General features: G+C 43.4%; 1 protein-coding gene across 8 annotated transcripts in view; it reads right to left on the bottom strand.

Moving 5' to 3' along the window:
* Positions 1-4485: 4485 nt before the first annotated feature.
* The window catches only part of mapk10 (mitogen-activated protein kinase 10), a 49119-nt gene continuing 38557 nt past the window's right edge, over positions 4486-15047 (bottom strand). For 3 of the 8 annotated variants that reach the window (XM_031577167.1, XM_031577166.1, XM_031577169.1), the window contains exons 9-14: positions 13884-14066; positions 12448-12572; positions 11257-11283; positions 10553-10616; positions 10230-10307; positions 4486-6260 (exon numbers count right to left, since the gene is read on the bottom strand). In XM_031577167.1, coding sequence (XP_031433027.1) covers positions 6118-6260; positions 10230-10307; positions 10553-10616; positions 11257-11283; positions 12448-12572; positions 13884-14066 — 620 coding nt within the window. In that variant the 3' untranslated portion in view covers positions 4486-6117. Of the gene's footprint in view, positions 6266-10200; positions 10308-10552; positions 10617-11256; positions 11284-12447; positions 12573-13883; positions 14067-15047 lie in introns of all 8 variants that reach the window. The other 5 variants (XM_031577168.2, XM_012840284.2, XM_031577173.2 and 2 more) reach the window with 4 other exon arrangements.

The raw sequence follows: 15047 nt of genomic DNA, 5'->3' as shown, positions 1-15047 counted from the left end.
ATCACTCCTGCTTTTGTCTGGCCATCAGAGAGGAACAGCAATCTGCGCCCTTCGCTACTTGCTAACAGAAGACCCCATTAGCGTGCCTCAATGGAGCGCCTGCATTAGGTCTTTGGTATGTGCAATGTTTCAAGACAAAATTTCCCTGAATGTGTGTGTGTGTGTGTGTGTGTGTGTGTGTGTGTATGTGTGTGTATGAGTGTGTGTGTGTGTGTGTGTATGAGAGAGTCAGAGTACATAGGGAGCCAGGCCCCCTCATTCTACACCTTTCAGAGAGAGATAATAGGCTTAAGAGAAGCTGACAGTGTTAACCCAAGCAGTGAATTCCATCCTGAGGGGCAGGTTACAGGAGGGAGCGGAGCGATATTTCATTGACACGGGCGAGACAAAGAGCACTTCTCAAGGCGTCGCTAGAAAACAGGTACAAGACACTTATGTTATGCCAAGACCATATTTTATGCCATGGTATGCCGGACATTCGTGTTTTAGGTTAGTATCTTACCTGAAAACAACTGCAGGACTTTACAATGGACCATATAATTGTACTAAGTTTTCCAGCTGATTGGCAAAAATGTGATACTGAAATAGATATATGTGATACTGAATTAGATATATGTAATACTGAATTAGATATATGTAATACTGAATTAGATATACGTAATACTGAATTAGATATACAGTATGTGAAGTTTCAATGATCCATTATTTTGGGTGGTCTAAAACTTCACAATACACCTTAGAGCCAGGTCTGTGTACTGTCACCATGGCGACAGGAGCAGTACCACCAGAAATATTTTCCCTCCATTGCACCTTTTTCCCCCCTCTTTTTCTGCACTTCATTCTGTGTGTCGGGTGACTAATTGAGTAGAGTTCCATCTTCCAGCGGGGGTCTTGCAGGGTGAGAGTCCTGTGTGACACACTAGCAGACACTCTGTTGCCATGCAGACATACTTTAGGGAAGGGGGTTGGGTGCAGTGGTCGAGGTGCAATGATTGGATGTGTGTTGGGCTGAGGTGATGAAGTGCCCAATTTCACCTGCCCTGAAAAACCCTCAGAGTCTCTCTGTGTGTGTGTGTGTGTGTGTGTGTGTGTGTGTGAGAGAGAGAGAGAGAGAGAGAGAGAGAACAGTAGAAGAAACTCAGATTGCAAGAAAGAACCCCACTCAATTCCCAAGGTCAAACATGTTTTGTTGTTTATTTTCAATCACATACATACATATATTTAATTTTTACATACACAGTACCTTTAAAATGTTGAGTGCTTAAGAGCTTCCTATAGTGATTTTTTTTTAACCTCATTTCTTTTCTTGCGTTTATTTGTTTGATCACACAGTAGCCTGGAGATCAGAGATGCCATCAGACATTGAAATCGAGCGTTGCAGAGTGAACCAGACAGTTTCAACCTCACAGCTCAACAAATGGCTTACAGTTAGCACAACCAAAAAGAAGAGAAGAGAAGAGAGAGAAAGAACGAAGGATGAATTGATTAAACACCACCTTATATTTAAAAAAGAAAACAGATTTGACTGTTTAATAAAATCATCTATACTAGATTGTATGAGCTGTTGTTAATATAGCACATACCTCTATCCTCCAGCTTAAGGATAAAAATGTAGAGGATTGGTTTATTGCCCTACCATGATTTCTTCAAACCAAAAGGATAAGTGCATTGAATGATGACTCTGAAGGGAGCACTGTTTCTATTGCTGTGAGTATGAATAGAAGGTCAACATGAGGGAAAGTAGATGCCTGGTAGTCTGGATCAGAACACAGAGATGAATCTGCTCTCTGACAGTCTAGGCCAACATGACTGATTGGTCTGCTTGAGTAACTTTCTGGTATGTCTGCCTTTGGCAGATTGACTGACAGGCAGACCTCTTTAAAATGACCCTTTGATGGATCACTTAGTCTATCTTTCAGTTCCACAATGACAGAGCTTATGAGACGTTCTACTTTATCTTCACAAACCCGATTTGAATGACACCGGCACAGGTCTTGACAAGGGGTTATTTGACTTCAACAATAACAATAAGGCCTTCATTCACAAGGTGCTTACACACATTGCTTACACAATTTCCATTTGAAATCTAATATTCAGTTTCCAACCTTCAGATTCAGTGAATGTACATCCTTCTAATTCAAAATGACAAACTATAACCATCATATAGTTACACAACAGATACAAACAGTACCGCATTACAAATGTTACAATTTTTCAATCAGTTTTTAAATGAAAAGGCCAAAATACAAAGTGTCATGAAAACAAATCAATGGTTTGATCGGTAAATGGGTGGTGCTCCTATATTGAGTGATGAAATAAATGCCTTGGTCACACCTCTACTTCTGATCATATTACTCACACAGTCAGCCATTATTAATGCTGCTTTTCCTTTAAAGCAGCATTTCACATATGCTGTGTAAGACCTATATGATTTCTACACGTTCAATACCGGTGGCCATTACTCTCTCAGGAGCAGGTGGAACTACAGGAGCTTTCTGTCAATTAACTCGGCTGCATGATGTGTCCCACCGCCCAGTAGAATTAACACAAGCGGATGTCTTGTTAATCTTGGAAATATATCTTAAAAAGTCAAACAGTTTTAAAAACATTTCATCTCTGCCTGCATCACTGCTGAGAGCTGGCATATTTGGGGGAAAAATTCCATACCCTGATCAAGGTTGTACAATGAACCAGATAAAGTGATGGCGGTATGGAATCCCATTCAGAAAAAAAGTGCCCTGTAAAAAACATATGACCATACATCAAACTCATCACCCATTTATTCAGTAATTCACAAGACCACTATTTTGTAATGACAGCTATTGAATTGTAATTTTAAAAAGAAAAATCATTTACAGCGTCCACCCTGTTTTAAAATCTCTTAAGTTCAGTAGCTGCTGCAGAAAGACCTGACTCGATCCTGGAGACCCCCATAGCAACCCCTGCATTCTATTCTGCATTCTATTGAAGTGTATTTCTATAGTGGCCTTTCAACTTGTATGTACACTGACAAATGTGTCTGGAAGCAATTTTGGCAAGTTAGGTGTTACACATTTAAAGTGGATTTACATTCTACGTTACTAATACTTCTCTAGCTGTTTTTGAATGAAGAAAACTCTACCGTATCTACTGTACATCTAAGAAGCCTGTATATTGGTCATGCACTATAAGGAAAGGCATCAGACAAGTTATGGTTGAATGGAGTCAAATGGGGATGTTCAAGATGGTATGTGCTGCACTGGCTACAGCGCATGGAAACAGACACAACAGCAGTCTACCTGAGAATCTCTGAGAATCACCTATCTAATTATGTGCCAAACCCACTGCATTTCCTGACTTGCTCTGACATAAACATCCAAGTGACATCCATTTGACAGAACGTAACAATCGTACAGAGGGTATTTATCAGCAAAAACTACGTCAGTGAATCCATATTGGACAACTGATGCCATAGCTGTAGCCCAACAACAGCTACCGTGGAAATCTTACCATCAAAACAAGGTGCAAAAATAACAATAGTGTGTCAGACAAGTGTCTGAAATATGAAATATGGCAACTTATTGTCGCGTGATAAAGCTGTGCTTTCAGGAGGCAAAGAAAGATGTAAAGATGTTGTGCATGTAACTTGCCATCACCTAAAGCTATTTGTCATTAATCTCATTGTCTTTCATTGACTTCATTCATGTTTCAACTGTGCTCGAGTCTCAGAGATTTCAACTGATGTGACCCACAGTAGACATCACAGTCAAAGAAAAAAAATGGCAAATTCCATACCCAATCATGGCATACTTGAAAAGACATTAGACTAGAAAAAGGAAAGGATAAAATAAGTGGGCGAAACAACAGTATCACATCTGTCATTGTAAACAATGATATCATCGCAATGGGACAAACATGACAAAGCCAAGTTGTAAACACATGAGATTGCATGACAAAGCCAAATTGCATGATTCAATTCTATTCACATAGACAATACAAAACAAAACAAACAAGAGAATAAATAAATCATGAGCATTTCATCCCTTTATTAAAGTGGTTTCATAAAACGGTTCAATCCGTTGAAGAGAGAAGAACACAAAGTCCATTTGACTGTGGTGACCAGAACACGCACATGTAGGAAATCCTACTGTAAGAAACAACGGAACATACAAGTGGTGTTTGATTTCAAAGCTGATGTTCCTTCCATGTATCATCTTAAAGTAACTACATTGTTTGTCATGTAAAACATACAAATGACTTGTGAGGTTTGGACTACAGGGAGGATGTGGACGTCACATGGGGATGTGCATAGGAAGGAGAGGAGAGGGGAGAGAGAAGTCCAACAGAAACCTAGCCAGGCCCCTCCCCAGCCAACCACACTCCCTTCTTCTCTTCTGTCCCCTCAGCACCCTGCTCTCACTCTCACTCTCGCTCTCGCTCTCGCTCTCGCTCTCGCTCTCACTCTCACTCTCGCTCTCACTCTCGCTCTCGCTCTCGCTCTCACTCTCACTCTCACTCTCGCTCTCACTCTCACTCTCACTCACGCCATGCCACGCCACGCCACGCCACCCCACGCAGTCCCTACTGCTGTTTAGCTTATAGATTGAGGAAACTGTGTCATCTCAAAGGCACTTCCCAAACTCAGGTTCAGTCTTGAGGAGTTAATAGCAGATCAATAAAAACAAACGAAAGTCCTGCCGAGAAGCTCGAGCCTCTCCTCTTTAGGTAGTCAGTCCAGTGGGGTGCCTCGATCAGCGAAGCACACCACGCAATGAGATGGAACCATTAAGGAACGCACGCGCACGATGAAAAGAAATGAAATGGATAGCTGTAGTCATCAGAGGTTGAAAGATGAGGTAAATATTTCACCACCCTGCACTCTCTGTCTGGCCCGACTGTACTCATGCACACACACACACACACACACACACACACACACACACACACACACACACACACACACACACACACACACACACACACACACACACACACACACTCACGCGAGAAAGGTGACCACACATTTATCTTCCTGTCCTTATTTCCTGTTAATGTGACACTGAAACTGGAGTGACTGCCCTTTTTGGGGGGGTGACAATGCAATGACATGCAAGGCCATGTTTGGCCAGTAGGGTGCATTAATGCCAGCAGGAGTTACCAATCACAAGCAGAGAGCCACCAAACCACCAGGAACCAAACTCCGCAAGGTGACCGCAACACGCACGCTTCCAGCATTCTCCGGAGCCCGTCTCCCATCACCCATCTGAAGTGAAGTTCACCCACCACACACACACATTCCTGCCTCACGGCTCCAAAAGGCTCCATTACGTACAGGCTATATAAACAAAGGGTGTCTCTACATAGTTATAATGAGCTCAGTTTTCCCCCCAATCATGCAAGACTACAGGCAAGGGCAACTAAGGTCAAAGCGGTGATGTGGCAAGGTGCGCAAAAAAACATTTCCAATACTGGCCATCAGTCCCACACAAGAGTATCCTACTGCTGTACAGAGTTACATATATACAAGAAGACAAGGGGGAGTCCTTCAGCAGGTAGCCCACCCCAACAGGAGTCACACACAAGCACATCAACCTGGCCAAGCCCCTAGGTGGGGGTCACAGATTGGCATTACCATCACAGGGGGAAAAGGAGTGGAGGTCTAGAATATAGTACAGTAGTCATGAACGCAAAAAGGCCCACCTTGCCACATCGAAGTGAAGCACAGAAGCTTGCAAGGTATCAGTTATCAGCCAGTAAATGTACACTTTACAGAGAGATGCTTAGGGTTAGCATTAGCATTGGGTGGGTTTTTTCATTGGATGCCATATAAGGGTGAAGGTGGGAGAGAGAAAGCAAAGCAACTACAGGGTTCATCAATATACATATCAGCTTGTTCTGTTTCATTACATTAAACATTATTTATACTTTAGAAGGAAAAATGCAAGCTTGGCATTTGTATCTTTTTTTGTTTCTTAATTTCTAATTCTTCGTTTATTTTTCGTCAGCACTAATTGTTGTCGGCGAGATGATGATGTTGTTGCTCTTTTTTCCGTTTTTTGTTTTTCTTCTTGTTGTTGTTTTTGACGTGGTTGCACTTCACCTTCTGAAGAACATGGGGTTGCGCAGGCAGGCTGCTAGTCACCTGCAACACCCGAGGGGTCCTGCGGAGGTCTCCAGGCTGCTGTCGGTGTCGGAGGCGAGGGTCTGGTCGGTGGACATGGAGGAGATGTCGTTGACGGAGGATGAGGGTGGGAGGCTCTCGCTGCCGTTCACGGCTGCACCTGCGCTGAGGGAAGCAAACGGCAGGCGGGGTTACAATGAACAGGGGTGCCCAGCCCAGCCGCTCTGACCAGAATTACACACACATACAGTATACACAGAATACACACACAGACACACACACATGCACAAACACACACACAACAGATATGTACACTACAGAGAGACCAGCACTACTACATATACTGAACATGGGCATGGGAATTTCATGATGGAGTCCATAGGCCTTGTTCCCAAAAGGTATTTACACTCCCGTTCCATCAAACTGGGGGTTTGGTAAAGAACAGTGCAAACTGCACCAATCTCACAGAATGTAGACAGTACGGTAGACTGTGCATAGAAATAGCATTTCAACTCAGTTGAAAGTTTTTCGAGGTAAATATTACAGAAAAGGCAACATAGGTCCATTCAAACATTATCCATGGTCCAGATCCTTTCCCTCTATCCACTGTGGCTGAACGGCTAAACTCAGAGACTATCCTGCACTCTTCCACTCTATTCTAACTCCTAATCCACTGAGGCAGAAGGAAGATCTGATTTAAGTGCATAGCTTAAGACATGTGCTCATTGAGGACTTTGACAGAGGGCTCCTAAGCAATAGGTGTGTGCGCATACAGTCTCTCACTCTTCTGTAGTGGACAACACAAGGGCCTCTTAAAAAATAATTTGCAATGCCTTGTAGTTCCACACATACAGCCGCATTTGGCCACTAGGTGGGGCTGATTTTCTGCATAAGAAGAGACTTATGGACACCCCCAGCACAAGCACAACAATTCTGGCCATTTCCCCCACCCGTCTCATTTCACAGAAAGGGTTTCATGATGGATAGGGTATTTTTTGGCTTTTCACAAATGCATCAGTACCTTTCTTCTCACTGCTACAGGGGCAGGTGTTTCACATCATGGGAAGCGCAGGGGATGATACTGCCCCTGATCAATTTCACTTCCTCTACTTCAGGAGCTTTCCTCCACTCTTTCATCTGCATCTGCATAAGGGTCAGGGGTCACACATCCCCACCGCTCAAACTAGCAACCATATGGCTGGAAGGAATTCAGACCATATGGCCAGATTTGTAATTTCACCCTTAACTCTGACAGCAGCCCCTCCACTCTGGGCACCCATCTCTGGACAGGGCTGCAGGTTTAAAGCAGGAGGAGTGGGCAGGATGAAGCCTGTGATCTGGATGCTGTACGCACGCACGCCATCTAAACTTCACAGCCAGAGAGGGCTGGAAGAGAGAGACAAACGGTCAGCTCTTTTAAATCTGCAGTGAGGGGGGAGACATTTCCTCAGTAGCTGAGAGGCTTTTTATTTGCTGTCGCACTGCTTCACTCCTTCTCTCCTTCTCTCCTTCTTATGTTTCTCTCGTTCTCTCTCTCTTTTTCTCTCTCTCTCACCCTCTCATTCTCCACCTATCCCACACACAGTAAAGTCAGACGCTGAAACATGCCCAGCAAGCAGAATGTGATAGCCTGTGAGACAGCACTGCAACCCAGAGACCAAAGCAGCAGCCTGGCGAGTCGAGGGAACAGTGCCAGAAATGGACAAACCAGGAGCAGAACCGTCCTGCAGCCTTCCTGCAATAAATCTCATATTTACCAGTCGTCGTGAGTACGGCTCAAGTGACGCAGGCTTTTGACACAGACCTAGTGCTTCTCTGCACCAAATAGCACGTATAAGCACGTCTGAACTACCTCTTTGTTCCAGCCATCTTGAAAGGGAAAATGAGAGAGGCACGGAGGAAGATGAGTGCTCTGTAATCCCAGCCCTAACAGATAGTGTCATGCATGTCTGCTGCCGCGGCTACATGAGAGCGCTAAGACCAGTGGAGTGAAATGGGCTGAACAGAATAGAAAGACCGGGAGAGAGAAAAGAGAGAGAGAATAGAGAGAGAAGAGAGAGAGAGAAGAGCGAGAGAGAATAGAGAGAGAAGAGAGAGAGAAGAGAGAGAGAGAATAGAGAGAGAAAAGACAGAGAGAAGAGAGAGAGAGAAGAGAGAGAGAGAATAGAGAGAGAAGAGAGAGAGAGAAGAGCGAGAGAGAATAGAGAGAGAAAAGACAGAGAGAAGAGAGAGTGGGAAGATGCTGCTGAACTAAAACAATCACTTTTGCTCAGAAGAATACTAATGATTTAGTCATTTGGATAAAGGACCTCTCTCATGCCTGAGGCAGAGAGTGGGTCTTCCATTTTGATGTGTGTGGCTGCAGCAGACACTTGTCTAAGGAGCACTCTACTAGCCAAGCCCCTCCGTCATCCCAAAAGGGGGGTCAGAATTGATTGCAGGAATCGATGGCAGGACACATTTTTCGCCTTTTTTCACTGACCATAAGAAAATGAATCAAGGCTTACCAGACCAGTGTGCTACATCAACGAACACCAATCTGTCTCCAGTCAGGTAGTTAGATTGATGAAGGATGTAGGATTTAAGATCTGTCTTTCTCCTATATCTCTCTGCAGACAGGTATCACCCTGGGCAGGCACACATACAGTGAGTCCCCCACACCCCAGACTCTCAGAGCACCACTGCTTTAACAATAGATTTACTGTCATGGATCTTCTTTCAGCCTACCTGGCCAACATATTTAATGATGTCTGTAGACTAAACATTCACTCACACACACACACACACACACACACACACACACATACACACACACTCACACACACTCACACACACACACACGCACACCCACACACACTCACAGACACACAGAAATACACACACTCAGTAAACAGCCATGAAATACTGCCGTGCCGCACAACAAGGGCTCTCCAAACGCATTGCGTATGCTCTACTCAGCATAAGTACTCCCCATCTGTTTAATTGAAAAGAACAAGAACAGTGGAGAGAGAGAAAAGGATTGAAATAGATAAATACAGACAGACAGAGGGAGAGAGGGAGAGAGAGAGAGAGACAGAGAGAGAGAGAGAGAGACTGCAGATTAAATGTCCTGAGACAACTAAGCAGGAAAGCATTTTTTTTCTTCATTGTGTCTCTTCTTTCCTCTCTCCTCAAAGGACTCTGGCAGAGGACAGACTGCTGAGACAGACTCCAGCCCTCCAGTAAACACTGAGAACAGCTGCAGCAGCAGCAGCCATTCAATCCACTTTCCTCCATCTGAGCTGCTGAAATTTTGGAGAGCAGCCATGCAATGCGCCCATCTGTCCTGAAAAGCAGTGCACTGCCCTCTATTGGCCATCGCTGAGAATTCAGGAACATTATGTCAAATCTGCCTGCCGTCCTAGAGTATTGGATCACCGCATCACCAAATCCCTACACTTCAGCTGATACCTTGAGATTCCAGTCCTGTGGCTCAATTGCTCCTCTGTGTCAAAACAGATCAATCTATTCAGTGCTTGATTTAGATGCACCTATTTTGAATTTATGGTACTTTTGTAAAGCCTTTCCAAGCTAATGAAGACTATTGTGCTAGGTGGACCTATTGGTTTCCAGTTAGGATCCAAATGAATGGAGGGTCGATGTCTGTGGTAACTACATAAAGTACTTATTCATTACCTGAGGGAAACATCCAATGGACTCCAACATGTACCATGAAATACACACACATACACCAGTGCAGTACAATACTATGCTATGTTAAATACACAATACATATTTAATGCTGTCGAAGTAGTTTGTCAGTTATCATCTTAAAGAGGAACTAACAGAATATAGATATACATTTATTTTTACTTTTAATTTTTACAAATGTAATACAATAAATAAGCCAACCAGCAATAACTAAATAAACATTACGTCCAGAAACAAATGCAAATCTATCCAGAATGTGTTTATTCTAAAATATCTGAAACCATTAGCAGCATTTGGAAGTTAGTGTTGTCCCACATAAAACAAAATGGGGGGAGACAAGGACAAATGGGAAACACACAATGGTTGTCTCTGGTACACGTGAAACCCAATTATTGTTTAAGTAGACTTACAGAGGGCTTAGGCTATGCACTGAGAGTACCTGAAGGAGAGGGCTGTCCCTTCACCACGCCATTCTTCAATCTCTCCTCATAGTTCATCACCTCCTTGTAGATGAGCTCTGAAACAGAGAGGTGCAGCAAGCCTTGTTTGTACACAGAAGGAACTGAAGACAGTAAATCCACATCTCACAGTCACCTCAACACCCCCCACTGAATAGTAGAGAAGTTGGATAATACTGTACTGACACTGTAACTGCACCGTGTCCTTTATTGATGGGGAAAGATACTATATTACATTGAAGATACTATACTATGTATATTCTCAAATCCATTTAAAGATCATTTGGGGTGGTGGTATGTTTACCTTTCCATTCATCAATGGAGTGTTCTCGTTCATCCAGCTGCTTGTCATAGATAGCTGGTGGGGGCTGAGAGGGAGCACAGGGAGGCAGGTCACATGTCTGCATTGACTTCCATGACATATTACATGAAACATTTATTTTGAAAACACAGCATTCAATGTATTCCACATGTCCTAGGTTTCCGTGGTTTCAGTTCAATCAGGCAGGCTGCACAACTGCTGATAGCATGCTGTTTAACAACAGTGAACAAATGGCATCAAACAATGCAATGGAATGCTATTAAATATCTCTTCAAATCAGTGATGAATATACAGCCTGTCTGTTTGGCATTACAAAAAATGAATTATGGTAGATACAGTACAAAACAGTCTGGTAGATAACAGACCTGGACATATGAGGGAGGTGTTAGTATCACCTAAATGTAAATGTGTATATGTACATACAGTTTAGTCATTAAGTCTTTTCCTTTACAGGTTATGGGGGATATTACATTAGGACCTGAAATCACTATGACAGACACAACATGAGGTGTGACATCTACTGAAGGGGAAGGAAGAGATTCAAAAGATGGAGTGTTATTCTTCACGTGCAAAACAGACTCAGGAATGAGAAACAGATTGAGGGATAAATGAATAAAACGACAGGTAGGCAAATAACGTGAGGAGCCTGCAGACGATACAGTTCATTTGGAGCAGTAATTATTTACCACTGATATTTGGAAGAGATCTCGCCCCTTCATCAGCAAATGAGTGATAGAGAAAGGGAGAAAACAGCAGAAGTGTTCAGGGAAACGGCCAATGATAACGTTAAGATCATAAAACATGCTAAATGTGCTCATCATTATTTACCAAACTTTGCTGATATCACAGTGTGTCCATTTTGCTTAAAAATATTCTTTAAAAATATTGTTCCACAGAATAATGTGACATGCTATTAATGGAATCTCTAAACACAAGCCAATACCAGATGTTAACAGACAAGTTAAGATTGTTACTCAGACATACACAGTTAATGTTTGTTCTCATGGTGAGAATGTGGGATTCAATTATTTCAAACATCCAATTAAAAATGCTGCCAACGGTGTAAGTTGAGGCCAAACACCACCTATATGCACGGTATGTGTGCTTGATCGTTTTCTCCTTTGTACATTGCTTTGGATAAAAGTGTCTGCTAAATGACTAAATGACTAAATGTAAATTTAAATGTGTCCGGAAATGTTCATCACGCCTGGGACTAGTTGCTAAAGGGTTAACCCCACCATCTCAGTCATCTCCTAGTGATGAAGGTTTCGAGATGCCTTCTATGAGCCCAGATAACTGAGGACATGGTAAAGAATACTGCTCTAGGTTCTTTTCTACTCTTCTGTTCTACTGCTATGTGTTCTTGTGTGTAAGTGTGTGACTGTGTGCATGTGTCAGTGTGTGTGAGAGTGATCGTATGTGTGTGTGTGTATTTGCAGCAGTTGTGGGGTCCTCTGTGTACTGTGCATAAATATCAGATTATTAATTTGATTACTAGCCATTATCAATCAGCCACTATTCATTCTTTACAATTCAGTGGAATGCAATTAAATGTAAGTCTGGAATGGTAATAATGATCCTTCCATGAGGGCAAACACAAAATGGAACTAGTTAACACAATAAAACATGAGACGAGAGTTAAACAAACAAACAACATGACACACTGATGCACTAATGGTATTCCATTACTTAACAGTAAGTGGCACTGAAAGTAATATATATAATTATAAATATAATATAATATATATGGTGTATATAAATACAGAATGTCTCCATACAAATTCTAACTTTATCTTTGACACAAAATACTACATGAAGCCACATAGACCTAACTAGCTGAGCTAGTGTTATATCCAGGAAGATAAATCAATACTCACTGCCTCCACCTCAGATGGGTCGTACCACACATTGATGTAGGGGTGCTGTAAGGCTTCATCCACTGATATCCGCTTGGAAGGATCAATAATCAGCATCTTAGACAGCAGGTCTCGAGCCTGGCTAGCTGCAGACAGAGGGCGACAGAGAGAGACTCATACAACTCTCAGTCCATAGGATCACCATCAATCTAGAGACTCGACACTGTGTGTGGATATGGGATTTGGGTATTTGAGTGTGTTTGGAACCAGAGGAAAGAAAACAATGAACCCTTTGTACATCACATAAAACATAGACTGCAGATTTGAAAAATAAATCTTGCTGGAAAATTCATTAGCTGGGATTTATCTGCATTCATATCTGCATTCACCAAGTAGAAAAAGCATCTTGAATCTACCATAGAGCCCTTTCCTCCTCTTCTGTCTAGACTTTCAGTTACAGGACAGTAACATGCATCTTTTTTCTCTCTTTCTCTTTCTCTCTCCTTCCTCTCCCTCTCTCCTTCCTCTCTCTCCCTCCTCTTCTTTCCTTTCTCCTCCTCTCCCAGTGTGCATTCCCTGCTACGTCCTGTTGGTCTATATATAGCCCCGTTAGTAACAGGCAAGCTTCCCTCATCAACAGGCGTCACTGCGACAGCGAGAGCGAACGCAACCCAACCACCTCCAAAATGGCATCTCCTGTGAGTCACTCTCAGGCTGACCGTGGCAACACACTACCCCTCTAGAGACACACACACCCCCCGCTCTCTCTTCGCTCTCGTCCTCCTTCCTCCCTCTTTTCCTCCTCTCCTCCTCCTGCTACCCAGAGTGATGCTTTTGCTACCATGGCATCCGTTGGAGCATCTCGGACTCGGTGGGTGAGTTCCGGTAACAGCCACGTCTCCACAGGGAGACACAGGCAGCCGGAATACAAAACGGCATAGCATCAGACTGCCTTTGGCTCTCATGTTGAATCAATATGAACTAGAGTGAGGTTCAATGATCTTAATGGGATCTTTTTTATGCCATAGTTATTTTAAAATGATTTTGTCGTTTCACTGTGAAGACTGCAGTCACCTCCTGTGGCCTGTCATCAGCCACTGTCCTTCTGAGCCAGCTTTACAGGACTTCATCTTCATCATAAACTGCCAGAAAATTATAGCATTCCCCTCTCCAGGGCTTACAAGGATCCACGGACACAGCAGGCACACACACACACACACACACACACACACACACACACACACATCCCCATAGAGCAGATGGAATTTTGAAAGGTATAATCTAAGCGTGCCCAGCAATAATAGCCTGTATCTTTTGAATAAGAGTGGTAAGGTCTTAAAAAAAAACGTATGCACCTGCATACATTCATAAACAGACATAGGCACACAGAATAAACCCACACACCATCATCAACATGTCACAGTCAGTCACAGACACACACAAACACACACACTTACCTTTGAGTTTGTTGTGCTCAGAGTCGGCGGGGAACAGGCAGTCAGGGAAGAGCTTGGGGAAGGTGAGGCCAGCGTATTTGGGCCGGTTCTCCACATAGTTACGCACTGTGGGCTGCAGCTTCTTCATGAACTCGGGTAATGGCGTGCCCAGCTGCTCAATCACCTTGTTCCATTGGTCGATGTCTGAGAGGGGGCTTAGTTGAGGAAAATGCCACCACTGCTGGCCAAGCTTGCTAACACTGAACACTGACCCACTTTATCCAGTCGGAGAATCCCTATTGCATCAAGTGGCTTAGGGGATGGGTGATATTGGGCAGCACAGTGCATGGCATACGGACTTCTCCTATTTCAAAGACATGACCAGCTTCAAACTCGCTATGTGAACAAGAGCTGGCACTGTTAATGGCATTCCCTGGCAGTTACCTCTCTCGTTCACAAACCATTTACAAACTAATACACTGAATAAAAACACTCCCTAAAATGAGCAATTGTTTGTCTTGGTTTGCAAAAGCTTCATCTTCAAATAGCACATTGCTGTTCATCAGACCAAAGCTGGCTTGTCATTTTCATGCTTAAGCAGTTTGTGAAAGTGCTCTCGGTCTATTATCATTTTAGGGGGCAGCAGCCAAGTGCCCGGTCACACACACAAAGCTGGCGGCCTCAAGGGCCTGATGTCATTGGTTGGCCCGGAGCAATTTCACATGCAATCAGTATTCATGGGTCTCAGCAGAGGAAGTACTTCCATCCCAAGAGAAGGTAAGCTTGACTGAAGACTGAAGTGGCCTTTAGAGGCACTCTTCGCACTCATAGCCATCACAGCATTAGAGGCACACCACACTTAGCACTCATAGCCATCACAGCATTAGAGGCACACCACACTTAGCACTCATAGCCATCACAGCATTAGAGGCACACCACACTTAGCACTCATAGCCATCACAGCATTAGAGGCACACCACACTTAGCACTCATAGCCATCACAGCATTAGAGGACACCACTCTTAGCACTCATAGCCATCACAGCATTAGAGGCACACCACACTTAGCACTCATAGCCATCACAGCATTAGAGGCACACTTAGCACTCATAGCATCACAGCATTAGAGGCACACTTAGCACTCATAGCATCACAGCATTAGAGGCACACTTAGCACTCATAGCCA

The sequence above is a fragment of the Clupea harengus genome, chromosome 12, assembly GCF_900700415.2.
Source record: "Clupea harengus chromosome 12, Ch_v2.0.2, whole genome shotgun sequence".
NCBI classification, from domain to species: Eukaryota; Metazoa; Chordata; class Actinopteri; order Clupeiformes; family Clupeidae; genus Clupea; species Clupea harengus.
This window is presented reverse-complemented; position numbering and strand designations above follow the sequence as displayed.